Source organism: Diadema setosum, chromosome 10, assembly GCF_964275005.1.
Source record: "Diadema setosum chromosome 10, eeDiaSeto1, whole genome shotgun sequence".
Taxonomy (NCBI): domain Eukaryota; kingdom Metazoa; phylum Echinodermata; class Echinoidea; order Diadematoida; family Diadematidae; genus Diadema; species Diadema setosum.
In genome coordinates, this window is record NC_092694.1 from 12,703,140 (window position 1) to 12,729,467 (window position 26,328).

Here is a 26,328-nt window from a genome sequence, read left to right on the forward strand (position 1 = left end):
CATAAATGACAGAGAAGTAGCAAATTGAACATTTTGATCACACACGGACGCACACACAGACAGACGGATGGACGGACGGACGGACACATAGACACACACACGTACGGAGCCCGTTTCATAGTCCCATGCTCAAACTCGTTCGGCGGGGACAATAAACCTCCTCTAACAAAACTGATACTAATTTTGTCACCAAAAAGACATTTAATAAAAAATATGAACTCTTCAAATATTTGTCCCTGTTCCTAAGATTTGTCTTTTCCAAAATTTCACTACCGAAGAAAGGTTTGAGTAGAAGGCTAATCAACCTCGCTATGACAAGACTGATACTAATTTTGACAATAGTAAAAAGACATTTAATGAAAAATATGAACTCTTCAAATATTTGTTCCTGCTCCTATGATCTGAATTTGCCAAAATTCCACTACACAAGAAAGGTTCAAGAAGAAAGCTAATCAACCTCACTATAACGAGGCTGATACTAATTTTGACACTAAAAAGACATTTAATAAAAAATATGAACTCTTCAAATATTTGTTCCTGCTCCTATGATCTGAATTTGCCAAAATTCCACAACACAAGAAAGGCTCAAGGAGAATGTTAATCAACCTCACTATGACAAGGCTGATACTCATTTTGTCACTGAAAAAAACTTTACTCAAACTCTCACCACCATTACACTGCATTTAGCACTGGAATAGCAAATGCCACACATGCCTCATGAAACTTTATCTCATTTGTTTAATTTTTCATTCCACAAAATTGAATCTTTTTCAACCATTACTGTACATCACTTGCACAAATGAATTCTGCACTTTGTAGATGCGTCAAATCAATTATCAGAAAGTCTGTGCAGGAAATGAGCCTCATATATTACTCTCTCTGCATCTCAGTAGTACTCTGTGATTTTTTTTCAAAGGGCTTTTCATTTCAAACTGAGCCAAACTCATGTTTGATGTTTTGTAATTTACGATGGCCTCTCAATTATCATCAAGTTCTCTCTACCTGGACCACATCGTCTGCGCTCCAACGCCTTTGGTGTTTTGCAATTTACAATGGCAGCCCATTCCCCCAAAGCCAAACTTTTGACACAGCCACAGCTTCCCCCACCCCTCTCCCCCCCCCCCCCCCCTCATCTTCTGATTCCATGCCATTGCCAGGGATTGAAATAAATCTCTCATCCTCCTCATATCACTGGTAGCCTGGATAGCTGCCCTAGAGCAGGTATGCCAGTTGAGATGAAAGATTCCCTCATCAATCAAGAGAGAAAGACAGTGAGAGAGAAAGAAACACACACACACACACACACACACACACACAGGAGCACTTGTTGGCATGGTAACAGATGAGACTGGGAGGGGAGGGGAGGGGAGGGGAGGGGAGGGGAGGGGAGGGGAGGGGAGGGGAGGGGAGGGGAGGGGATGTTACATCTTTTTACTAGTAACTTCACGACTACAGGCTTAAAGGGGAATGAAACCCAACTACGCATGGCAATTGATTGAATCCAGCAATATTACAAGAACACATCAGTGAAAGTTTCAGGAAAACTGGACAATCTGTTCGTGCGTATAATATGAACTTTTCAAATTTTGAAGCAGCCATCACTGGATGAGAAAGCTACTACAGTTTGTGATGTCATGCATGAAAAATGAAAAAAGGAAAATTGTTTAAAAGAAATCAAAGCATTTCTTCTTCTTTTTTTTAAATTAAAAGCAGTAATTCCCTTGACTTTTATTACTGCCATATGTTAAGATTATTTCCCCTGCTTTCTAAAAGAGGCAAGTCAAGTGCTCTTTTTGTTATGCTAGAAAAGTAAAAATATGCACATCTCCATCTCCTAAATCATGATTTAACCCTATAAAGCCCAAGGGGGGGCACATTGTGCCCCCCTACCACATTTTCGTTTGCCACTCCTACACCCTTTACTCGATTTCAACCAAATTTGGTGACTTTTCCTAAAATCTTATTGCGAACATTTTGATGTATAATTTAGCTATGTCCGATATTGCTGGTTACCATGGCAACCGTAAACTGACAACCATGTCAGTCAGATTTTGAATGATTTTCTGTTCCAATTTCACTTAACAATATAATAATGGATGAAATGGGGGTTTTCTTGGCTGTAATTTGCTGAAGGACAAAAATGTGAAGTAATTATGGTTGTGAATTCCCCTGAAATGGTCTTCTTATTATTTCCTTTATTTTTATATGACATAGGCATCAAACAATAGATATAATAGAAATAATTGAAAATACAGCATTTTCCAAAGACTACCCTTTTATTTTGTGTTATCTTCACACAAGCTTTGCCTGTAATATCATTTATTATCATATTATCAATCTGCAAACTCAAAATTTCAATATTTTGGAAATATGAAATGTGATACCAATATATGTACCCATTCCAAGCAATACATCATAGGTTTCATATATTTCTTTATATTGTAACGAGTAGCCCCCACATGTTGACCTTGAGAAATTTCAACCATAACAAATAGTGAAGGTTGACTTGCTTTTCCTTTTTGGTAAATATGAAAATGATTGATATGAAATAAAACCATATATACTGGGGATAAAAAATAAAAATAAAAATACATGATTTTAGCGTAATTCCTATGTATTTCTGTATATTTTGGTAAATAGCGCCCTCAGTGGATGACCTTGAGAAATTTCAAATGTTGGGTCATGTAGAGTATGAGTTGCTCTACCCATGTGCCAAATATGACGGTCATACATCATATAATAAAGAAGTTATATAGGGGGGGCACAATGTGCCCCCCCTTGGGCCTGGAAGGGGTCAAAATAGCTTGGGCTTTATAGGGTTAATATACCTACATGTATCAAGGGTCAAACCAAGGATACAGCAACACAGTGTACACCCATAATTATGCAGAACTCTTTAGAAAACACCGGCTGATAGCAATCGGTCAGATGTAATATGAGATACGTGTTTGGAAATAACATGATTCAAGCTGCCTGTCTGGGGACTCAAGAACATATTTATTGTTCAACTCACATGAAAACATGTTTCAAAACACTTTCACAAATGAGCTATTTGCCGACTCTGTCTCCGCCTCAAGAAAGTATCGTTCAATTTGCATGAAAACATGTTTCAAAACACTTTCACAAATGAGCTATTTGCCAATCCGTATTGGGGCTACGGTACCTGCTGCCATCAAGGCAATGAGAGTGGTATGGTGGAGTTTACAGGTTGATGGATGCTCATTCTAATCGCCCCAGGGTGTGATGTGTTCCATCATATTGATGGGGATTCCAGATTTCATCCATTCGCAAAGGGATAAACGGCAATCTCGCATGATGAATTGCTGATTGCGACACCCTCGTTCGCACAATGGTGATCATCTCGTCACTTGGAGTGCAAATTTGTTGTTATTAATTGCCACTATAGTCTGTTAGTAGGCAGAAAACTGAGTATAATGCTTTATATAGACAGCCTATGTCATATTTATGTTTTTGGGAGGGTGCTACTTGTAGTGACAATATGGATGACATTTTCCTCGAGTCGGCGACAGGAGGGTGTACTTATTATGCTTCATACAGTGTACACGAAATGTTGTTTAGAGTGTCCCATGAATAACTGCTTCTGTTCAGATACCAGAGAGTGAATGTCTGTGCAATGTGCATAAAAATTGTAATAGATCTGTTTTTTTTTAATATACGGCCTACAAATAATTGTTTCTTTTTGTTTTTGTTTTGTTTTCTTTTGCTTTTTTTCCCTTTGCTCTGTAACATAACCACAAGCATTCTCTGTACACAGAGTATAGGTCTTCATGGCATTTTGAGCTCTTGATTCAGAGGGGATTTATAAAAACCTATCAATTAATGTGATGCCTACACTTCTTAAGGTCATGCCAGTGCTACTGTACAGCATCGATTATGTACTATAATTTGATACCAAATCTGAAAAAAGTGGTAATCATGACACCTGTCTCATAAAATAAGCACTTTTTTTCCTATAATTTGGGTTATCTTCCATGACGGGAAGTTCATGAGAGTGCACAAGAAGTCAGTCTCAAGCAATTTTTTGTTACGATTCTCAGTGCAATGTAGTGATTACTGTATGAATAAATAAATATGTAGGAATATTCATGTGCATGCTAATTTCACAAATTTAGTGAGAGTCAAGATTTGCAAAATCAAAAATTCAGGCAAAAGTTCTTTTCTACAACATATGCATTGAATGCCAGTGGCATTTTGCGAAAATTTCAGGCCGGAAAAAAGGCCGTCTACTCCAATTTGAGACAAATTTAATGCCGCACACATACAAGTATAACTCGTTTTACAGTATATTACAGTGGTATCTTGGGTTTCATCATAATGTCTTTCGCATACAGGCACACGCATGACCCTTCTTTTTCATGTGATTCTGCATCCACTCATCGTCGTTCGAAAATCTCCATGCCAAGATATAGGAATGAAGTCCTGAAGATAAAGGGGCATTCGAGACGATTTTCATAATTTCACATCATGTACAGTGCACTACCGGTATAAAAATCAACAGCTCCATGTGTAGATTTGTGGAATTTATTGTGGTTCTTGAGCAGAGACACAATACTTTGAAAAACCTTAAACAAATTACAATGAACAAGGATGATGACATAGAGGCTCACATATTTCAGAAATATATCAGTGTAATTCCATTACAATACCGCTTGCTTGCAAGTTCATCTGTATAATCTATGCATGCCTTCTTCTTTTGTTCAGCTTCCTTGAGCCCCAATTCATGCGTTATTATTGTGACTCTGCCATGTCATCACCCTTGTTCACTGCAATTTGTTACAAATCTTGAAAACATTCTTATTCTTCATCCAAATCATTATAAATCCTGAAACTCTATGCTCAGTATATAACTAATTTTTAGTTGTTCAAATGTAAAAATCTGAAAATCATCCAGAGGTCTCCTTTGGTTAAAAAGAATCTTCACAACGATCTAAAGCATCCTCCCAAAGATGTGCTACATGCAGGCTCCACGTTGATCAGCAAACCTGCTCCCTGCTTAAAGGCATAATTTACCATTTCATTTGCAGAAAAACAAAAGCCCAGCATTAGTGCTTTAAAATAGTTCTTAAATGTGAGTTAGTGAAAGAAACAACCACTGTAAAAATTTGAATCCATATAATCGATAAGTATTGTTAAATAAAAATGTTTCCAGACTAAATCGTCTACAGTTTGAATACGGTTTAATGAGAAAAATATTGATATCTCCTTACATTTTAAGCTTTATTGCAAAAATTGTATATACATATGGTAGGATGTTTGTAATACAACAGACCTACACATATGCATCAAATGTGATATCTTGAACATTTTTTAAAATCACGACTCCCAAAGGTAAACAGGACCTTTAAAAGTCTCTCCGCTGCATATCCATTATTGTCTGTATCGAGATGCACTGCATTTCACTCACATGTGCTCTCATTAAAGAGATTTGTGAAGCATGATCAAATTAACCTGAATTTACCGAGTAGATTTGTCTTTTAAAAGGGCAGGGCTTGCCATCCATAAGGCATAGGGGGTGGGGTGCAGCTGATGAAAGCGTTTTAGAGTAGACTGTTCTTCTTTTCTTTTTTTTTATAAATGTTGGGATCGTTAACAGAGCAAAAAAAGCCCAAAATGTCACGTTTTGCATGAGACACCACACAATGCAACCTCGTGGGAGACGGTAGAGATGAATTTCTTTGCATTCATGACAGGTCAGACGGCGGAGTGAGGAAGTTGCCATGAAGTTTATATCTCAAACAGAAGACATTTATCAAGTTGGCCGTAGGGCATTACGGTTTAATACCTTTGAAAAGTTGGTGGGTTGTTTCAAAATGCATGATGATGAGCTGATACAATCAGATTTTTTCCATATATCTTTTCTTTTTGGGGGGAGGGGGGCATTTCATTTCTGTTGACACAAATATGCACTTCTTTGACATGGGTGAGTTTACATGCCAACCAACCTTCCCTATCTCTTTCCTGGTTGGATGCAGCAAAGCAAATCAATTCCTGTGCATTTCTCCTCAATGTTTATTTCTAATACAAGTTTTTACTGGTTTTCCTCCCCTCAATCTGTCTTCCACATTCCATGGAATAAGAGTCTTTTCCACACAATTTCTTCCCATGATGTGTCAAAAAAGGTCAGAGCTTTCGAGAGAGTATCATCTCAGCATGACAAGCCACGATCCAATCTTGATCTCTACAACCAAATCAATTAGTTTGGTTTTGAAACAGGGGATCACCTCACTCAGGCATGTACTGCGTAATGTGGAATAGCTTTCGAGCAATTACCTCCTTCCGTATAATGACTAGCCCTGATCCAATCTTCTCTAGATAACCCAATCAATTAGATTGGTTAAAGGGGAATTTACCTCAATCAGATTATACTGTGTAATATGGAGTTGTGTAGCTTTCGAGCAACTGTCCTCTTCTGTATGACCAGCCCTCATCCAATCTTTTCTAGTATCTATCTGTAGTCAACAGTTAGTTTTATTACAGGGGAATTTACCTAAATTACATTTTATTGCCTAGAGTAGTATAGAATTGGAAACCACAGAATTTGTGGCCCTACTGAGGGCTGTATTTTCTAATATCCCAAATAATTAAGACCATGAGATATTATTATTATACGTAGCATCACTATAAATACTGGTTCACATACCCCAGTGTCTGAAAACATCTCTGAACTGTCAAGCCTTGCATATCACTACAGCTTACGGAGGTTTTGAATAGTGGAGCACATTTGTGTGCACTGCAATAGTGGAGCACATTTGTGTGCACTGCACGTCGTGCAAATATTTATTTACATATATTTATTTCATTTTATTTAAACAGGGTGGCCCGTCAGTAATCAAGTACTGTTTTCGAGAGGGATCTGTAGACAAATACAATAGAAAAGGAAATATTTGTTTTATTATAACGATTATGGTCTACATTATACAAATCATTCAAGCTAGCCCCTTTGCAGCCAGTCAAATTTTGGAATAACACCTGCCTGACATGACATCACTGCTTGCAATATAATAATGTGATCATTGCTGCATTATTCATGTGATTGCATTATGATCAATTAAGGACCAGAATGTAGGAGTGAGACCCCGTTTACAGTGCGAGGCTCGGCCGCGGCTCGGCCGCGGCCGTGCCAAGCCCCGCTTCAGTGTAAACGCGCAAAAGGCCAAATGCGAGGCCAAAATTGGCCTCGCATTTGGCCTCGCTCTGGAGGTGGTCTCGGCCGCGGCCGAGCCCGGCCTTTTCTTGGTGTAAACGCAAACTGGGCCAAATGCGCGGCCAATTGCGCGGCCAATTTTAGTCTGGCTTCCAAACCCTCTGCATGTTTCTTTCGCTATTCAGGATATTAACCCCCTCAACGTCGAAAACTAGTATAGTTTAAGGTGGTTTTGTCCTGCAAAGGATTCTTTCCTTCGGCAAAGGCCTTTGCCCGAACGGCGACTTCGTCGTCACGGAATTCATTTGGCAAAGGGTCTGAAAACCAGACAGTACCAAATTGCATTTGTTTACAAGCAGAGCGCCACTACGACAAAATATTGAAAGGTTTGAATCAAAAGCGCGGCCGAGCCCAGCAGTGTAAACGGACAAAATTGCGAGGCTCGGCCGCGCAATTGAGGCCGGTCTCGGCCGCGGCCGAGCCGCGGCCGAGCCCGGCCTCGCACTGTAAACGGGGTCCTATTCAACAATAATATAGTGATACATCACATTTTTAATGCACTTCATACAATGTTTCTAATTAGGTATGTTCAGCTTTGTCACATCATGCTTTACTGTGGCACAGGAGACCCTCATAACATGTCTTATTACTGTAAAACACGATGCTTTCGCGGGATGAAATTTTTGCGAATGGGAGCTGACGGCCTTATTCGCAGCATGAAATTTTTGAGAGTTGCCTCTAACATTCAATGCATATAGTGTAGACAAGAATTTTCACATGCATTTTGATTTCACGAATCTTGGCTCTTGCGAAATGTAAACATTACGCGTTTTACAGTATGCTGCATAGCATCTGCAATTGGAGTCACGTTCAGACCCGACACAGATCTAGAGCAGAGATGATGGGATTCTCCGTGGGTCAACGTACCTCTCTAGGTTGGCTGCAGCAAAAGCGGGGTGCCACTGGACGTTGGCCCTCCAGAAGGGTGACCTTGGTCAGCGTGGGGCTGTCCCACGTGTCAGAAGGGGCGCTGGAGAGGGCGCAGGAGAGCTGCAATGCAAAGCACGCCCTTTCAGCCAGGTGACTCAGGCTGTTCCACGACTTCATGTATGATGACTGTTGACAAAAACATTCACATTTCTAAATGGACATGCACATACATACATTTCCCCCAAAAATTGTTTGTTGTTTTTTTTTTCATTCAAGGCTCTGGGTTCCACTTGAATGTTCAAATGTACAAAACAAATATAATACAAAACATGATACTCGGTAGCAGTTAAATTTCCGGTTAAATGTTCAGATTAACAAATTAACAAATATTCAAATATACCTTTTCCTCATTTTTTTCAAATGAATACCGATTGCTTCCTTCACCATCATTTCCTTGGTCTGCATTCATAAAGAAAGACACTGTAACAGTGGTTAATTTCGAGTGAGTAATTTTTTGCACTCGGCTGGGTGAGATGAATTTTGTGTGTTTTTGATTCTACCGAATCAAGATATCTATTAGTGAAGCTCATGACATGAAAAAATATTTGAGTGTTTTTATTTTTGCGCTGGTTCCTAGTCACGTGAAATGCACAAAAATTTTCACCCTAAGAAAATTTTCACTTTGACCGTAGATAAATTCTGTAGCTCTGTCTAGAGATAAATACTGTATGAGTAGAAAGTGAGAATAAGATGAAGAGATGAAGAGACAAACGGACAGAAAAAGACAGAGACACACACAGCAGAACAGACAAATAGAAAGCATGAAAAAAAAGAGAGAGAGTGAGAGTGAGAATATCTGATATTGAATGACGTACATCTACCACCACACATATATATATAATACATAGTAATACGTGAAATATATGAATATATTATATATCAATTCATATATTCATGTTGCTCATGCACAAATGCTGTTATCAGAAACAGTTGGCACAGTATCTGGGCAAACAAACTGGCCTAATTCCTGGATTTTTCTGAGTAATGCACTCATTGTACAATGTTTGTATCATGACAGTGGCACACGAATGACTTACACAACATTGCCACAAGGTACAATGCCAGTATGAACGACGGATGGTAATTGCCTAGCAATGGTGTACTGAGCTACACGTATTGGGTACGCTTGGGACTCTGAATGGGTGCCTGCTGTGCACTCAGTAAACTGTATGCCATAATATGATTACATTCACATAGGGCAGCGGTCAACCAGTGAAAGAGACTTTTAAAGGCATAATTTACCATTTGCAGATGAAAGCATTAGTGCTATAAAATAGTTCTAAAATGTGAGTTAGGGATAGAAACAACCACTGTCAAAATTTGAATCCGTATAATCGATGTTTAGTGTTGTTAAATACACAAAATGTGAACAATAGTTATAATAAAAAATTTCCCAGACTAAACCGTATACAGTTACGGTTTATTGAGAAAAACCCTGATATCTCCTTATATTTTAGGTTTTGTTGCAAATATTTCATATGGTAGGATGTTTTATGATACAACAGACCTACACATATGCATCAAATATGATATCTTGAAAATTTTTGAAATCACTGCTCCCAAAAGGTAAACTGGACCTTTAATACTCATTGTCCCTTGACTTTTGTGAGATTAATGAACAAAAAAGGACTCATTTCTAATTAATCATGTCAATATATGGCATAAATATAGGTTATTATTGTGTCAAAACATTACATGTAATAAATCAACGTAGCTATACTTTTAAGGATGTTACAATATGATTTGATTCATAAAGGCAGCCAAACATAAAAGTCTTTTATCATTAAAACTTGACATTTGTAGGCTGAATGACAAAAAAAAAAAAAAAAATCCTCCTGGATAATTATGTCGATAAAGGATACTATATCTGTGTCAAACATTTACTGAATAAAACGGCAATTACAATATCACAAGTCACTACTTATTGTATACACAGACTGATGATATATAGCACATATCTTCAGGCATTGCAGCTGTCAATCTTTATAGAAGTATCAATATACAGGGCTCGACCTTAACTTTTTTTCTAGGAAGCCAGCCGGGCTCCTCAGGGACCTTTTTAGGGAGCCAAATTGAGTTTTAGAGAGCCACGTTTCCCTCAGTCACAATCAGCAGTAGAGGTCTATTACATGTACATGTATTAACCTGGTGGAGAAGATTTCGTTTAGATATAACATGCATTTCTCCAGACACAAGCCGGAGATACCTGGTTCTTAAGGCCCGGTCCCACTGGCCGACGGACATAAAGCGTATGCAGAAAGGACACAGCGGACGAGCAAAATTTCGGGGATGGCTTCATCCGCTTTCATCCGCTCCAGAAATTGACAAAATTGGCGAAAATTGGCGGTAACAGAACGGAAATAGAACGGACGTGGGTAGTATGTAGCGGGATATTAAACGGATGTTCATCGGAAGTCTAGCGGATGAAAGCGGATGGAAGGGGATGACAGCTCCGAAGGGGTTACCGGAGATAATTGCGAAACGGACGCATAGCAGAAAAAGCGGATGCAGAGTGGATGCAGAGCGGATGCAGAGCGGATGTAGAGGGGATGCTTTCGAAATGCTTTATATACGAGATGCATACGCTTACATCCTTTCTATTAACGTGCTATTAACGATGTAAAGACGTTCCACGTACCATATCTTTCCTCCCTCTTTCCGTTTTTAGCTGCAGCGGATGTGAGTTGCGAGGATGCCCAGAGGATGCAGAGAGGATGCAGCGGACGTTTAAGGGATGCCGCACGGACATACAACGTTTGCTGCTCGTATGTCGCGGATTTACATCGTACACAGCGGAAAGTTCATCCGTTCTAAAAGTTTTAAGCAGCTTAAAACTTTTTGCGCGGATGAAATCACAGTGGACGGATGCTCGATGGATAGAGCGGATGAAACACGTATGCGATGGGTACACAGCGGATTCGTAGCGTTTTCCAACGGATGGCAAGATTTTTTGTATGCTTTACATCCTCTTTGCATCCGTAAGTGCAGTGGGACCGGGCCTTTAGTACCGTATCTAACGGGTTTTAGCACAGTCACAGTGTGTGTGTGTGTGCGTTGTGTGTGTGTGTGTGTGTGCCTGTGCCTGCCGTGCACCTGCGTGTGTGTGTGTAGGTGTTTTGTGTGGTCCCTCTCCCATTCCCTTGTGTAATTTCTTACCCTGGTCTGTTCATAATTATTGTCTTTCTTTCTCGGTTCTTCTTTTTTTAGCTGCAAGGTGTGGGTTAGAAACAATTATGTAACGCCACATGTTGATTGATCAGTAGAGCTGCCAACCTTTGGAAGCACAAATCCGTACTCAGTAGCTCCAAAATCCGTATTTTCCACCAGAAGCTGTATTTTTTCCACCTCCCTCATTTTTGCCATTTTGAATTAAACTTGTCGACTTAAAAGGCCTACAAGCTCTTTAACATAACATTACGACACATGCCGAAGTATCGAGCTGGTCACTAGCACGATAAAGAATCCAAACTACGCAATGTTCAGCGGTGATTGATTGCTTTCTCTCAATGCATGTGTACAAGACTACAAGTGCATGTATGTACATCCAGAAACTTGCTGGGCTGGTTATGGAAGCTTCCACTATCTAGCAGGGAAGGGGGATGCTTTCATCTTCTCAAGAAAGCTTCTGTGTGAGTGAATGCAAAACTCTGTTCGGTGTTTCCAACTATTGTTTACTATAAAACATAATCATGCGCTGTTTTCAAGCTTTTTAATTTGACTGGATTTTAAACATCAGTATTTTCCGAAAGTACCGGTATTCCAATTTCTTTTACCCTGACTGGAATCGGAAAGTCTGCTATAACGATGATCGCAAAATGCCGCGCTGTGTGTGGTTGCGCCACTGAGCAAACACGTGGTTGTACTTTCAAGTTTAAAGGAATGCGCCATGTGCTCCTGCCTAAGAGGTTACTGCAAGTTCGATGGATCGAATGTGCCATAGCTGAGCTGATGGCTTGTTTACGGTATTTAACATGCAGTTTACATTCGATACGAAGAAGTCATTACGTCTTTCACGAGGAAAAACATACAAAAAAAAAAAACACCTACGAACGAATGTTGATAGCCAAAACTTTGAAAAGTAATAAGCAGTTGTGATGAGCATGAACTGAAATTAATTGTCATGATTTTGCTGTCTAACCATGTGATGACTGCATCTCATTGGACCTACTTCATAGTGAATTTGTCTGGGCATACGAGACCTTTTAAGTATTTCTGTGATTGCCTTTTTAATTGACTGATTAATCGATTCTTTTTTTATTGTTCAGGGAACATAAGATATTCGATTAAGTACACCATATTCGACTGATGTTTCCTGCTATGCACCAAAAGACAGGGTATAAAATTGTAGAATCACGGTATCTTTGCAATGATTCCTTTAATTCAACTGAGCTGGTTCTTCTCGAGATCGATATTTTCAAGATATTTACACGCTGTTTATTCCAGCGCGCGCATTCTTTCGTCTGGCACGCACCTGGTTGGGGCACCTGCTTTTGTGGAAATTTCCACAAGGGGAGCGGGGTGGGTGTCAAGTTTCTTCGAGCCGAAGAGACTGCGCGCACGTATTCAGTATTTCACAATCTCTTCGCTCTAATTTACTGTAATTCATGACATGCTTTCTCCTTGAATATTCTGTGCTGATATTGAACATTTAGATTTAACTTTACGAAGGTTGGTAGATCGTGGATCTTTTTGTTGTGAGGTGTATGTAATTTCTTTTTTTTTATCATTCTTTGGAGGGGAAAGAAGAGTAAGGGGGAAAAAGAATAAGAGGGAAAGTGAAATAAAACGAACGGCAAGTACACTCAGCATTTGCAGTAAGCCGTCTTTTTATACCAGCGTAGTTTTCATCATCACCATCAGACATCACTCAGATCATTTTAGCCTTTTCCTATCAACATTAAGAAACACGCACAGTCCCTCGAGATAAAAACCGAGGAAAATAAATAACAAATACAAAGTATCATCACCTCCCAACAACACAAATATTTAGAAAAGACAACACACGTCGCTTCGATTCGAAAAAGTATTGCAGCAAAGCGGAGAAATCGCTGTTACGAAAATAAGTGCGAGACACTTGAAAGAATTGTTTAAATATTTCAAAGTATAAAGGGAACGGATAAAGCGATATAAAATGGAAGAAATCGTACCAAACGAGGTGTGAGAAACGACAGAAATAGAACGATAAGTTTAGTAGTTGGATTAGGCCCTAGCAAAAGTTTGCAGCACCGAAAGCTACGCGAAAATTAATACACATTGGAAACTCTGTATTGCGACGAGATCCTTGGGATCGTCAATAAATGATACAAAACAAAGGAAATTAATTCATTTTGACCGGAAAATAGTTTGTTATAAGTATTCTGTTATATGAGATCTCCTTTAATAGGCCTAACATTAGAAATACATCGAGTTTCCACGATACTCGGGAAAGAAAGTTCGAACGCTTTTCACCTGCACATTTACTGCAGTGCTCATCAATACACGAACAGAAACTCGCCTCTTCCTTGCAGAAAAATGATGCAATAACGTTACAAAACACACACACAACATTCTAAAAATCATTTCGTACTTGGGAGGCAAGGGAAAAGCGGAAGAAGAAGAGAAAAAGAAGCAGACATTGCACAACGGAGTGCTTCTACCCCGACTCAAAACGAAATCGGGTACTGTTTATAGTGGCAGCTGGCTACAGTGTGTGATAGCTAAGCTACTATACTCACGCTCCCCAGCCGGCCACACATGGGGATACCACGGCGATCGATGTAAACATCCACGGTCCGTAAGCGACAGGGATTCAGGCGCGCGAAGGTCTATTCGGCGTACACAGTACGCAAGCAGCGAATTGCAAGCTAGTGCGCACACTACTAGTATTCTATAATAGAAGATAGGAACACACACACGTCGGGTACACAAAGAAACACACACATGCGGGCAACGTGGGCCGGCTGGAGAATGAAATATGTTCAGTGTGTAGTCTATATTGCAATTGCAGGGATAATAACTTCGAGCGTCAGGGCTCGCTGCGCACGCCGGGGCCGCTCGCGCTCGAACGTCAATAGTGTGATTGTGTACATAAACTATGATTCTGTCTTGAAACGTGTGGCTATACGGCAAAAAAACTTAAGGAGCCAGCCGGGCTTTTTTCATACATTTCTGGGGAGCCCGTAGCGATTCTGGGGAGCCAATGGTCCCCGGGCTCCCGCTAAGGTCGAGCCCTGAATATATCTTATCTATGATTATATATGGTATCACACTGCATAATTCTAAGGGCAGGTTTTACTTCCTCATTTGGGAGAAATAAGTTCTACAATGTAACTGTTGGAAATACTTCCAACCAGAATTTGAGTAAAATTGTTTTGTGCAGTAAATATTGCTACACACCAGAAAAAAAAAAAGACATCTTTAATATTTGTACGTTTAAAATGGATTTTTTAAAAATTATCATCAGATGCCAGGAATATACAATGTATAATTTCCAGGTCATTTTGATGCGAAATTATCAGACAAAGTGACGCGTTACTCACACTGGCCTCATCCCCAGGGGCAGGTGGGGCAAGAAAAGTCTCCTTTGCCAGCAGAATGACTGTCCCAATGAGCCTCTCATACTCATGGGGCAAGTTGTTCCCGATCAGCGCCGTCAGGTTGCTGACCAGAATGGATCCGAAGAAGACCTGGGGAGTCATCCAGAACAAAGGGAGAGATAGTACAAATAAATGAGATTAGAATATTTACCACTTCTCAACCTATCATACAACCTAACACCCTTTTACTGAAGTAACCTATAGCTGCCCTATGTGGACATGGAAAATGAAACCAAGAAACTTCATTAAAGGGATCGTATAGTTTTGGTTGAGACCTAATTTCAGGTTTCTAACATTTTTTGGTGAAATAATAAGAAACCTTAAATTATGAAATATGAAAGAGCATGTAATTCCATGAAGAATTCAACATTTATTTGATGAAAATTGGTTTTGAAATGGCTGAGATATCCAAAATAGGGCGATTCTAATAAGTGTGGGACCCACACTTTATTACGATCGCTTTGTTTTACTTTGTTTTGTTGTTGTCTCTGAACATTTTGAATGGGTTCAAAATTGCGTAGTGCGAATTCACAACACATGCGGAAATGTTTTTGAGCCCCTCAGCATAAAAAAGTTGTCACATGAAAATTAATGACATTTACAGTGCTCCGGTATATGCTCATGCAATATTCTGACAAGTTTGTTCATTTCTTTGAATTTCCATTTGACAAGATGGCTGGACAGCCCATATTCAAGCTGGTCTTCTATGGGGTCCAGTTGGATACCTATGAGGCTAGACCACTTCACTGGATTCCATGACCATGTGTATATGCACCCTGTATAATACTGTACGAACTGAAATTTTCGCGGTGGTTTTATTTTCGCGAATTCCGCGAATCGCCTTTGAACCACAAAAATAACAACATGCGAAAATAACAATGCGCAAATAACTAAGTTCAGTTAGACCCTTGCAACCGCGAAATTTAAACAACACGCGAAAATGTCCTCCAAGTAGCAATTCGCAAAAATATCTGTACGTGAAAATTTCAGCCCGTACAGTATGGGAAATGTGTGTTTGTTAAAGCAAATCACATTTCTACATGTATGAGTTTACATCATAAGTTCTCCTGCCAATCTGAAAAAGCTGAAACTCAACACAAAAATTGAGGCAAGAGAAATGAAATCTCATTTGACAATAAGCATGAAACAGGCATTTCTAATTGGTAAGAAAATTTGAATTGTCTTGATCTGGTTCTGCGAAGGGTTGATTGACAAGTCAAGAAAACACTACAGGACTTTCATACAACTTGTACAGCTGGGAGTTCCAGATCTACCTGACAGGTGCGTTTTGATGGATTACACAGAGCACACAGTAAGTCACCACACAATAGGTGCATTCACATTTGAGTTATTATTCTGGTGTTAATACCAGTTGTTTTTACATTGATGTATGTTGGCTCCATTCACTTTGCAAAGTACCACCAAATAGATATCATGGTAATTCATTTGAAACTATTCTCATTCACAAAATACCATGGTATTTCTGAGTGGTAAGCACTGCACATGTGCAATATATCCTACAGGGAGAGGAGTGAAAGTGTTGTGCCATCACATGAGAATTTACACTGCAATGTATGATCAGCGGTATTTTATGACACCCTTCACACATACTCAAATCTCTCATAAATACTTTGTGCAAAGTTTGAATTCCCATCCTTAAACACCACGGTATCTCACGATGTATTTCACAGTTTATTTGCAGTCACATTGCAAAATACTGCATGAAATACATGTACCTCAGTATTTTGCAAAGCATCTTGTGATGAATTTCCCAGTGTATTTGCACAAACATTGCAAAAGACCATGCATCTTATGACAGAGCTTAGCTTTTTTTGAACATCACAGGTTAAAAGTCGTCTGACTAGCTAAACAGTTGCTATTTGCTCAAACACTTGAACTTTAGTCATTCACGTGGTGTCTTCACATTCCATTGGGCTCTCGCTCTACTCCACTGGGGACGAAGTTAGCAGTGGCTATTAAAATAAATATATGATACAATGTATCTTGTATTTATACATCATACAACTTTGATGCACCTTCGCCATATAGTACCCTTTCATTCTGATCATGCACTGTACTTACAATGGATGCTGTGTCTGTTTTTGTTTTTGTGTTTATATGCTTGTTTGTTTCCCCATTCATTGATCAACATGACAAGAAAATTTCAATACCTCCCAAAATAGTTCTCTGCCAACGGACATTTAAATGCGTCGTTTCCAGTTTGAAAAATCTAAGCTGCGTGGTTCCTACATACCAGCCTCAATGTTTTTCAGATTCTGCCAAATAAATATGAAAACATTCCAGATGAAATTGGTATAAAGCGAAAAGTATCGCCACACTCAAATCTTTCCGATGAGACCGAAGTTTTAGAATACACCATAAAATAAATAATAGTTAATTAGCATGATACTGTACTAATCATTTTATGATGTTCTCCATATACAAATCAACAATTCTGCATTATTCAGAACATGTCTAATCCACTTCGGGCAACATCTATGCAATATTCTGCGATATGAACTGACAAGTTGCTGTACAAGAAAACTTTTACGGCCCCCATCTCTTTTTCGGAGCACTCTTTTTATCAAATCTGCAGTGAAAGTATTAGCGGCATAATGAAGTCCCCAGCCCCCCACGCAAAAAATTAATATTACATGAATACGGTCTATACAATGCAGTTCCAATGAGAGATATAATAATTAATCAAACAGGTCAGGTTTTGTGAGTCTCAAAGTAACAGTTTCTATGGGTAACTCATCTTCAATAAATGTCACTGAATTAAAGATGCAACTTCCATTCCCTGTTTACCCTAAGAACAAGCTTAACCCGCTGAAGACTAGTCCTTAGTTATATGGTACACTTGTATACTCAGGCAGGTATCTATGGGAAATGTGTCTTAAATAGCAAAATCAGCTACTGCTGGTACTGTAAAAGTGGATATTTTTGTGCAACTAATATTTCGCTTGGCCAGGTAAGAAGAGTTTTGCGTGTTTTTAATTCCGCAGAATCAAGACATCAGCTACTGGAACATATGGCAAGCAAATATGTTCGCGTGCTTTTATTTTTGCGCTAGATTCTGGCTGCGCGAAATGCGCAAAAATTTCAACACCGCGAAAATTTCCACTTCTACAGTAATCAATGGGTTAAAAAGACCAGAATCAATGGAATAAGTGATGAATCTTGGAAGGGAATTTTCTTGGAGCATCCAGCAGAAGAGACAAGATAGGTACAGAGCTGAGAAAATCCATTGAAAGAGATATTTAACAGAGAAAAGGACAGAAATGTGATGTCTCGTGCACAATGACGGCAGAACGTCTGAGCTATGCTATGGTTCTGGAAGCTACCAGTGTCCTTGATATTCTAAGACAATGAAGTTTAAAACAAAAGCAAACAAAAGGAAAATAATCACTATCTGAAAATTACCATCAAATGCTTTACAAAGATAGAAAAGCTGTGACTCAATGGCTGAACACAATACTAGAATTTTGTAGAAGGAAGTACACTGTATAATATTCAATAGAATACACAATTTGGTGTTTTTTTATATTTTACAAGCATATAGAAATACTGTATCTGTTTTATAGATATCCTAATAAATATGACAGCATGTTTTTCAAAATGCTCATGCATTCTTTGTGCTTGGGAGCTTCTTCGTCCCTTTGAACATCATCATTACAAGACCCCATCAGCAAAGGGCCACGATTTTCAATTTGGAGCCATCACAAAGTTGATTTAACCAGCGTCTTTAAAATTCACAGCATACATGTACCTGGCTGGCTTGCTATTCACACACTGTAACCTGGGCCCACCAAAACTCATTTTAATGACAAGCTTTCTCATGTTAAATACCAATTACCACTGTCCCACCACTGCTCCCCACTGCATGATCACAATTGATTTCCCCCTGCCATCAAGCAGGACTTATTGACTTATTGATTAGCTTGTTCATGAGTGCAATTTACATTTCAAATTTGATCGCAGTCGAGAAATAGCTCGTACTTATTTGCGTGATATGAGAGCAAATCAAGATTGTTTAAAAAGAGACACCAAAAGATGTTTGAAATATTCTCTTAATTGTGCCGAACTATCAAACCACTTGTTCAGATGTAAATGTTACAGGGATATATAAAAAACACACATTATCAAAATCATACAGGTGAAATAAATCAATTTCTAACATTAATATTTGCAGTGTTCCCTTTCATTTGTGCAATAATATTCTTCATGTATCACTTCTGTGTACAAGAAAAAAAAAAAGATCATATAAAGGACCTACAGCTTTGCTGAAGGAAGTCTCATTCTGGTGATATGAGACCCCTATATGTTTCAAAATGTGTTTGGAATGGTGTTTGCAAATGTGCGTGGTTTGAGACACAACTCTCGAGGTGCCGCGTTTATCAACCCATCATCAAATCGCAATTCGAGTGTTGTCACTGGGCAGCTGCTTTGCGCAGTTCAACCCAAGATTTAAAAGAAGCAGAGGTCAACTGAGGTCCGTGTTGTAACCCGCAGGTTGTATACTGCATGGAAGGTGTCCTTGGCAGCTCAGAAATATCAGACATAGGGCCTACATGTATGTGTTTCAAAACAGCATTGCATTTCTACTCTCAAGAACGCGATTGTGGTCTCAAACGCATTTCAAAACGCCCTTTGAATGGAGTTTCAAATCAGTATTTCTAAACACATTAGAAAACATAACTACATTCATCTATCACCTGTAACTGCCTCAAATACATTTATGATCGTGATTCTGCCTCAGAAATTTTTTAAATAAACGCACCATTAATTTCCCCAAAAGACAAGAGGGATCAGTCGACACTTATGACAGCCCGCTCTAACAGTTTGTCACTCTCAAAATAGAAGCAGGAAGACTCGCATGAGAGCATCTGAATACCCCTTCATTCCTTTGCATCTAAACCACACACCATAGACCTGAATTCATAGAATAAAGGTACCAAATATTGCACAGTACAGCCAGGTATAACAATATCTTGTATTCATGCCTCCCTGTGGGTGTATGTATGCAGATGGAACACATGGAGCTGGATATCAATGATCGGTTACACACGAGAGAAAATTCGTAACTTGAATCATCATTGTAATGATGATTGCAATTCGTCTTTAGAATTATCAGACCTTACACACGCTCGCTCGAAAACTGTGATTAGAATTCGAATTCTCGAGCGAAGGCGTTACGTAATCCTTGGTGACTTGTCAATCAAAACAACGAGGTTCTATAGCGCGTATTATCTACGGAAGTGCTTGAAAGGTCACGTAAGCTCCGCCCCTCAAAAGATGTTTTGGAGGTCAAGCATTACACACGCAAATTTCGCACCGTAATTTGAGTGAAACTTCACTGGAATTCACCTCTGGACTAGAATTTGAATTCGTGATTGTGATTAGCATTCGTGATTCTAATTTGCTTCCACACGTGCTAAAAATTCGTCATTAGAATTATTTTTCACTGGAATCATCATTCAAATGACGAATTTTTGACCGTGTGAAACCGCTCAATGTTGTGGGGAAATAAAAATCAGGCATGGTTTATCTTTATTACAGTGTATATGTAATACCACCAATTGGAAATGCAAAAATTTTGCTGGGGGCAAGGATGCACACCAAAGCCAGTGCTCTATCATGCAGGAGTGGGATGGTAAAGACTTTCAAGATGTTATACAACTGGAGCCTGTACACACCAAAAGGAAATTTATCACAAAGGTTTTATTTTCACTTGGTTGAGTCAACTCCCCCCCCCCCCCCACCACCATCACCATAAGATCTGCAACCAATGATAGTCATTGAATACCATTAGTTCCCCTATCAACATATTTATTATACAAAGCAATGGAATTATGGCAAGCAATCTTAAAAGGGTTATATCCGCCATAGTATCAGGAGCCACTCCAACCCATGATAAATTTGGCATGGTTTCACATTCAACACCAACCTTTGACATCAAACTTCAAATCTATCACAATTACAGTCCTACCATAGTTATACAGTACACTACCACTATGAAGTAACTTAATGCTCTACTGGTATGGTGCATTAAGTTACTTCATAGCAGTAGTGTATCTTTCAATGTCCAGACCATACAGGGCCATTCCAGATTAAAAGACATTTTATGATAAGGAAGACGTGCTTAATCAAGCAAGACACAAAACTTCACGTTCCATCCTCAAAACGGTGAGACTGGTGATGACCATACGAGCAACGCAAATGAGGTGATCAAATATTTCTTTCAGATCAAAAGAAAAAAATGTATCATTCAAGTGAAGAGTTGAGTTGCAATATCTCACCAGTGGTGATAATTAAGGATACAGACGTTGACTCTGCTAAAGTATCCACAAAACACTTTTTTTTTATACTGTTTTATGTATTAGAATTGAATTCACCTTCTTCTCATTGCGTACGTGGCTGCTACCAGTATTGCTATTTTAATTGAAAGCATGTACAACAATTTAATATAATATTCCTTATTTTTCTCACCTGACATCAGATTTGCTAAAACTTCCATCATTCAGCGTCTCTGATTTTACTCTCTATAACTTGGACATGGAGTACTCCTATGTCATTTAAAGGGATGATATAGTATTGGTTGAGATGAGGATTAGACTTCTAACTTTTTGCAAGATACCATGAAACCACTTTAATACAAAATAGTACAGAGCATAACATTCCCACAGGAATTAAAAGTTTTTTTTTTTGTGAAAATCAGTTTTGGAATGGCTGGGACATCCAAAAACAAAGTAAAACAAATCAATCGTAATAAAAGGTGGGTCCCACCATGAAGCTACAAGCTTCATGGTCCCACCTTTCATTGGGATTGTTCTTCTTTGGATATCTCGGCCATTTCAAAACCAATTTTGTCAGATAAAACGTTGAATCCCCCTTGGAATTACATCCTCTTTCATATTTCATATGAGGTTTCTCATTCTCTCATCAAAAACCTGATGTTAGGTCTCAACAAATACGAAAAAAATCCCTTTAAAGTCTAACTGGAGACTTGACCAAGACTACATGTAGTCTGATATTGCTGTGAGACCACCAGTAACAGCAGTAGTTGTGTCAGCTGGCAGCTGACAAGAGATCAAATCACCAATGGTTTCAAGTCTGCATCAGCTGACATTTAATGAAAATTGCTTGTGGCTCGCCGAAATCGAGTGAATATTATTGGATCTGGCCGGAGAAATAGGCCTACATAAACAGAAGGGTGAAATAAAAGAAGAAGAAGAAGAAGAAGAAACGAGGAAATATACTGCATTCAAGCTACAATTGGGATAAGGGGGAAAAAAAGCAATACGGCAAATGTGAATGACCTCCGGACCCATTCAATTGTATCAGTATACAAATGGAAACTAGTCACGAGAGCTACGTGTATGGCGCAAGACATAGACCTATTGCACAAGGTAAAAGATTACCCTGTATATGAGACACTCGCTTCAACAAGGTGAACCCCGAGTGAAATAGAGTCTCTTGGTCTGTATCTTTATAAACCAATTGCAAAATCTGTCATTGCACGAATGAAGACCAATAAATTACATCGTATGCTTGCTTTACACATCATCTCAAATATTGAAAGTCATACATGTATCTGTGGTCAAGATCTGCATATAACAACTATTTCTCTGACCAAAGCGAATACAAAACTTTGAGTTCAATTAAGAGCCTGGGACTATAAAATGTATGGCTTGTGATATCACTGTATATATACTTTCTAAAACTGCTCACCACTTGCATGCTCAACACACCTATGAAAAGTTTCATAAATAATGCATGTCAAGTTTTGTTTTCCTCTTGCATAGGGTAGGAAAAAGAAAATAACTACATGCTGAAGAAAACTACTTCTAAAAAAAAAAATGAAAAAAAAAATAGAATGCTATGGCTAAGGACATGTGGATGCCTATAGCAATGAAATGGTTCCTTCATGGGGAAAAAGTTATTATAAACCTAGTGAAAACAAAACAAAAACCTGCGAAGGCTGCGATAAGAGCTACTAAAAGTGGCCAAATGATGTCAGGATCACGATAAGTAGCAACCACTGCACATCTGATATTCTATTCATGGTTGATCATCCCGTTATCATGTCTGACAATGTTCTATTCTAACTCCCTTTGTGCTTTGGTTGCGAAATTGCACATTTTGGAAGCTTGCTTCACTTGGTTGATCAGCACAATGGCACACAATGTTAGAGAAAAAAGCATGGCACAGTTACTGAATGCAGGGCATAAGGTCGGAGCATATAATGGGTATTGGGAAGGGTCGTGGGAACTTACTGAAAAACATGGAAGATTTCAACGTAATACACCTAAACGATGTTGATGTTGCACTGTTGTCAATCATGCATTAAAAGAGTATTACATGTATACAACATTTTTAAAAACTTTTTTTTTTGTTTTTTAATGCAGACAGACCGACTCTTCAAATTTTGTGATTAGCTTTCTAAGAAACAAGGTTTCTGACTGCCAGGTAAATGACCAAGGCTTGCCAGACATAGCAACAACCAACACATAAAGAGTTTGACCACAAAATGGGTTAAGTGTCATTTTTTAGACATTTTAAATTCAAAATAAGTCCATCATAAGACACAGCAAAACGAAACCTTTCTAATGATATCACTTGTTGCATTAAAAACTTGTTATACAGTATTCTTGAAGTTATGATAAAAGATATCCCATTTTTTCATTTCCCTTGTTTTTTAGGATTTATCCCAAATATCTCAAATTGACAAGAATGGAGTTAGTACTTTTTTGCAATGAAGCTCTTCACATGTAAACTTGATTAAAGATATCAACAAGCTTGTAGTCCTCAGACATGTATATAGAAATATATACTGGGTACTTTGTGGATTAATCTGAATAGATTAGTAAAACCAGTTTACTGTTGTGGGCAAGTGGCCTATCAGTCCCTACTACAGGGTACTGCTTAAAAAGATGGTACAGTATTGGTGGAGATGAGAACTGGGTTTTAAATTTTTTGCGAGATACCAAGAAAACACTCATGAAATAGTACAGAGCATACCATTTTAAGAGGAATTCGAAGTTAATTTGATGAAAATCGGGTTTGGAATGACTGAAACATCCAAAAACAAAGTAAAACAAAGCGATCGTGATAAAATGTGGGTCCCACACTTTATTAGAATCGCTTTGTTTTGGATATCTCAGCCATTTCAAAACCAATTTTCATCAAATAGACATTGAATTCCTCATGGAATTACATGCTCTTTCATATTTCATAAGAGATTTCTCATTATATCACCAAAAAAAAAATGTTAGAAACCTGAAATTAGGTCTCAACCAAAACTTTACGATCCCTTTAAAGCCACTGCTTGCCATTTGCAGATGAAAAAAAACAAAACAGCTCCCGTGTTTCAAAATAGTTCTAAAATGTCTTTTTAATAGAAACAACTTATATAAAAATTATCATAATCAGTATAATCAATGTGAAGTATAGCAAATACACAATGTGAACAATAGTTTTATCATTTCTTTTTCTAGAATAAACTGTCTACATTTCATGGTTAATTGAGAAAATTAGTGATATCTCCTTCATTTGTAACAATTTTGTGTTGTGGGTTGGGTGTTTTTCTATACATATGCACCAAATGTGATAATTCAAACATTTTTTTTTATTCACTGTTTCCAATGTTAAATAGTAGCTTTAATTTCCTGCTACTGCTTGAAGGTTACTGCCTTTAACAGCTCAGGATTGGTAGAAGGGCTTTAGTCACTATGGAGGTCATTGACATTTTCCCTCTCACATGACGGTTTTGTTACGGATGCTTGCACTATTGTGATAGGGTGTCAGGTGTTGGTGGCTGTTTTGAGTAGCAGGAGTACAACCACATGCACTTTGACCCCGTTTTGAGGTCCTCTTTGTGAACAATAGCATCAAGAACTAAGGGTGTTATTTCTCCACATCATGGGTGCATTTATCAACTCACTTTTGGTGTGGAATTAAGGTTTAAAAATAACTTTCAGGGAGATTTGGGCAGATGATTAATGCAAGGCTGCTCTAATTGTGGGCTTAGAAATGCCTTTCTGAGATGCTGAAAAAAAAGTATGATCGCAAATGCATTTGAGCCAGAATGCGTTTCTGTGGAGAAGATAAACGCAAAGTTGTTTTGAAATGTAAATAGCTCAGACCTACCCATGCCAACTACATGATCACTGCGCCTCAGTCAAGTAGCACAATGGAGTTGCACAGTGACAAGGCCTTTCTCTCGACTCGCGATAGAGATGCTATTTAATGCAAACCCCGAGAAACGTGATCCAAAAAGGCCTTCACAAACACATTTTGATAGTCAGTATTGAAACACAGGGAAAGATGATAAACACTGACAGCTATTGTTGAGTCAACCATCAAGCTGAATCAAATCTCTGCAAACAGTGTAATATTCATTTCAGAATATATATAAAGCTGTGGTCATGTTTCAAACCACTGGAGGCACTTTATAAATGCCATTTATAAGTTGTTCCTCTTCTCCGCAATATATAAAAAAAACGGAGGCATAAAAAAAAAAGGAACACTGGAGAGAACATCTTCCTAGCCTCTCATCCATGCTGTACATTCTTTTATTTCTTCAAAATTTTGACAGTGTCTTATCAATAAAATCCACAGCGTTTAAAGCAAAAAGACCTTTCCCTCTGATATGCCAAGTGATATTGCTTACATTTTCACTTCTTCTTCATCCCTAGCGCAGATTTTCACCATTGATTAAATGTAGACACTTCATATATAATCACAGTAAACATGTCATGAGTTAAATATAATGCATGCAAACTTACACAATAGGAGAAAAAAAAAGGTCTCGGTCTAAGACTATTAAAACTGATACAAGCAAATGTCACATTGATGATACAGGTGGAAGGATTAATCAAATGTGAAGGGAACCGTAAGTAAGATGCAGTAGATGTGAGATGCCAAGTTTCTCAACTGGCTGGGAGTGAGAAAATGCAATTTAGCAATTGAAAGTATCCGAAAGCGTGGGGGTTGGAGTGGACCCCCCCCCCCCCATTGAGAATCTTTTTTTTTTCTAAAAAAACTTTGTTTCTGACCACCAGATAGATGACCTTCTCCTTGCCAAATATAGCAACAACTCTGGATATATATAAAGTTTGATTATAAAACAAGTTAAGCGCCATTTTCACACATTTATTTTGAAAGGCATGCTGTGATGAAACATGTACAAGCTGCTGGATAGTAATGTTGTAGGGAAATAAAAATCATGCATGGTTACTTTTATGGTAATTATTACATATCGAAATACCACCCCCAATTGGAATTGAAAAAAAAAAACTTGCCCAGGGCAGGATGTTTTGTAATCAAGTTGTTTGCCGTAGGCATGAGACTTGGTAGGTCTGCATGCAATAGCCATACCTCTGGATCTTCTTGAAGGGACTTGAGCAATGGGGCAATCCCAGCGGGGGCCACAGTCCCGACGAACACATTGTGCATGGCGGACAAGTCTGTAAAAGCTTCGGCGGCTGTGTCTGTACAGAATCAATCACCGAAAATGAAAAAGAAAAAAAAAGAATAAAGATAGAAAACTACCACAAAACATGAATTGTATGAGGTGACATGAATGGCCTATTCAGT

The 26,328-nt window shown here is 38.5% G+C and overlaps 1 protein-coding gene across 1 annotated transcript in view; it reads right to left on the minus strand.

Annotated features, from left to right (window-relative positions):
• The window catches only part of LOC140233755 (uncharacterized), a 75,581-nt gene that overhangs the window by 43,210 nt on the left and 6,043 nt on the right, over positions 1-26,328 (minus strand). The window contains exons 4-6 of the mRNA XM_072313855.1: positions 26,110-26,222; positions 14,674-14,820; positions 8,093-8,281 (exon numbers count right to left, since the gene is read on the minus strand). Of these exons, the coding sequence (XP_072169956.1) occupies positions 8,093-8,281; positions 14,674-14,820; positions 26,110-26,222 (449 nt within the window). The remainder of the gene's footprint in view (positions 1-8,092; positions 8,282-14,673; positions 14,821-26,109; positions 26,223-26,328) is intronic.